General features: G+C 32.3%; 1 protein-coding gene across 1 annotated transcript; it reads left to right on the top strand.

The window, feature by feature from the left end:
- Positions 1 to 2459: 2459 nt before the first annotated feature.
- LOC148947092 (serine/threonine-protein kinase prk-2-like) lies at positions 2460 to 3335 on the top strand. Its single transcript, XM_089096511.1, has one exon. It carries the CDS (start codon positions 2460 to 2462, stop codon positions 3333 to 3335), a length of 876 nt encoding a protein of 291 aa, XP_088952637.1.
- Positions 3336 to 3646: the final 311 nt, after the last annotated feature.

Here is a 3646-nt window from a genome sequence, read left to right as displayed (position 1 = left end):
GGTGGGGCATAGCCAAAAATCGGTTGGGAACCACAAATCTACGCTTAGATACGTGGTCTGAAAGCACTTTTATCCTGAAACTGGGTTTCAATGCATCAGGATTTTAGAAATGTCTTGGTAGGGCATGGCCTGAAATCGGTTGGGAACCACAGATCTACACTTAGTACGTGGTCTGAAGGCACTTTTATCCAGAAACTGGATTTCAATGCATAAGGATTTTAGAAATGTCTTGGTAGGGCATGGCCCAAAATCGGTTGGGAACCACAGATCTACACTTAGTACGTGGTCTGAAGGCACTTTTATCCAGAAACTGGGTTTCAATGCATCAGGATTTTAGAAGTTTTTTGGTGGGGCATAGCCCGAAATCGGATGAGAACCACTGATTTTTACTTAGGGATAGATCTCACGTCAAAATCTTTGATATGAAACATTTTCTTACGAAATTGGCTAAACTGGCTAAAAATTACCCTCGTTTGTTTGCTTGATGATTTTTTTTTCTTCGTTTTCTTCGTTTTATTCTTGTCGAATGTAATGAGTAGCCAGTACCGTGTTTTTAAGTGACGTCTATGAACACACACAAAAAAAAGAGATTCGACAAAAAAAACAAAAAAAACAAACAAACAAAACGAAGAACAAAAATCATCAAGAAACCAAACGAGGATAATTTTTTAAATAATTTTGCATTCAAAATTTTACGTGTATTCACCCAAAAGGAAGCCATTAACTTGGTATCTTTTTTGTTCGTCCAAAAGGCATATTTTATACTAATGAAAAATATTATACAACACCTTTTATAAAAGGTAGGATGTCACCTAAATAATTTTTTTTATCAAAATTACAGTCTGCCAAAGGATGCAGATCCTTTCCATGACCCACCACAATATTGCCATGCCCCATAGGGCATGCACCCCATAATGGGTAAAAGAACAGAAACTAAATTTAGAGAAGTTGAATTTGACTAGAAAACACACATTTTAAAGTTTTCCATAATTGAGACAATATATATATATATATATATATATATATATATATATATATATATATATATATATATATATATATATATATATATATATATATATATATATATATATATATATATATATATATATATATATATATATATATATATATATATATATATATATATATATATATATATATATATATATATATATATATATCACTATATATATATCTATCTATACATCATATCATATATATATATATATATATATATATATATATATATATGTTTGGTGTTCAGCCCGTGCCCGCTTAAGCCTGTCATAGACCTAAATCACTTAAATATTAAGCTACTCCTTGAGAAAAAGTGGTTAACATAAAAAATACGGAGACGGGGGGGGGGCAAAATCACAACAGATTAACAGCAAAACAGTTGAAAATCAAAGCTAGAAGGTATTTTTTTGCAAATTACTGCTTTTAGACAGCATAGGTTTTGGTTACTAGTGTAAAAAATAAATACTATCAAAGCACGTTTCACGTATTGTCACATCACATATTGCACTTTTCGAACGCTATTATCATAGCTCTTCGGTTATCTTTTATTGTTTTATGACAAAAATCATGTCGCAACCGCTAAAAAATTTGGGCAGATAATTCATAAGTCAACTAATTAGCTAACATCCCCCCTTCGAGTTGAATCCATTGAACTTCTTTTAAAGGAATCACTAAAGTAGATTAAAAGTTCAGGTGGTGAACCCAAATAATGTTTAATCTAGGATCGTTCTGAAATATATAATCAACATGAAATATTCAATGAATACTGGAACATTTTGTAAACCCAGGTCAAAAGTCAGGAATAGATCGTATGTTTACAATCTGTACTTTTGTTATTGTTGTCTTTTTTTGTTCGAAAAACAAGACAAATTTTTACGACAAACTAGACTACAAAATTAGATAATTTAGCTATGATGAAAATGAAATTTTTTAATTCACTTATTGCTTTTTTTAAAGCTCTTTCATATTACAATAGTCACGTCTTGGGCAAATTCCATTTTGAGCACTTAAAGTGCTAAGAGGGCTTAAAAAATCATGTAGTCCATTAAAGTTCAAACGTATGTTTCTAAAACATTATGGCTGGTGAGAAATAAATTGTCAATTTGTAGCTGAATCAATAATGGTAATTATTTTATTTCTTAGTCTTAGAAACAAAATGTTGTTTTGAACCCCTCAATGATGCCAGAAACCCCTCAATGATGACATCATCTTTGCTGTGATATCATTTTAAGGGGTTTTATGCAGCCATTGCTATTAGCGACTAAGTTCTTTTATACATCAAAGACGCATATAACGTCATTTTAGAACATGAAATAATCACTGAATATGACGTCATAGGAAAAAGAACATAAATAGCAGCAGCGAAATACATCAGCGTCATATGCAAAGGTGAATTTGATTCAGTGACATTGTTTATATATTAGATAAAAATTGAAGTTATGAAGAGTTTTGCCAATTGTATTACAGCTCTTCTATACGGAAGCCATGATTCTATGGAACGTCAGCGCTTCAGCAGAAGCTACGTTTTAACAAAAAAAGAATTTGGAAAAAACAAATATGGGAGTCTTTATATTACCGTCAGAAAGGAGGACAATAGAAGTGTAGCAGTCAAGAAGGTTAAATCGAACCAAAAGTTAAATGCAGAAAATGAGATCAATTTGTTGAGCCTAGTGAATGATATAAATGGATGTATAAAAATGCTTGATTGTTACAAAATTGGAAACAAGTTCTGGATTGTTACGGAATACCCTCCAGAGTCAATAACTTTGAAAGACTTCCTCAGTCAAAACAAATGTTTGAGTGAATACAGAGTTGCCAATATTTTCCGGTATATCGTGACATCAGTTATGGAGATGAAACATGCTGGTGTAGCTCATAGGTCTCTAAGATGTGAAAACATTCTTATAGATAAAAACGATAAAATAAAAATTTCTGACTTCGGCATTGCCGCAGAATTTGAAAAGGCAGATGAAAAGCTCGGCTACGTTGACTATGAACTGAACAGCACGATAGACCCGGTAACAACTTGGTCGTTGGGCATAATCCTTGGAGCGCTATTGATTGGCAAAGACCCTTACGATTTCATCGAAAATTATCATCCACGTGCCATCAAAGATAAAATATTCAAGGAACTGATGGACTCTAAAATTTCAGGCTTGTCCCAAGAGTTACTTAGGGATTGTTTGGACCTAGATAGTTTAAAGCGACCAAGTGCTTCGGAAATTCTACAGCGTTACTGGCTTGATTTATCATATCATCCAACAGAAGACAGATATGAATCTAGAGGCTGTTGGTGTTGCCCAAGTGAATTTTAAAGGCGAAATTTCATTATTAGTGGAGATAATGTACTATTGATGTTATGGTTTTATTGGAGTTAATGATTTATTGGCAATATAATGTACTTTGGTTTTATGTTACTTCAGCAACCAATCTTAAAGTAATGGTACAAAAGTTTTTAGTTCAAGAAAAAGAGCTAAGGTTAAGGAAGAGACAGAGCCCCTGAATACACAAAAGAATTTCTGTTTGCTCCAAGTTTTAATGTCACTCTTTACTTTAATTTGAAAAAGAAAACGTAATATTGGGAAAAGCTTAACAAAAACACAATTGATTTAGAAGCCTTATGTCT

Source organism: Artemia sp. Qi Xiang Cuo, chromosome 11 (assembly GCF_049724085.1).
Source record: "Artemia sp. Qi Xiang Cuo chromosome 11, ASM4972408v1, whole genome shotgun sequence".
Classification (NCBI taxonomy): Eukaryota; Metazoa; Arthropoda; class Branchiopoda; order Anostraca; family Artemiidae; genus Artemia; species Artemia sp. Qi Xiang Cuo.
Note: the sequence above shows the minus strand (reverse complement) of the source record. Positions and strands in the feature narration are given on the sequence as shown.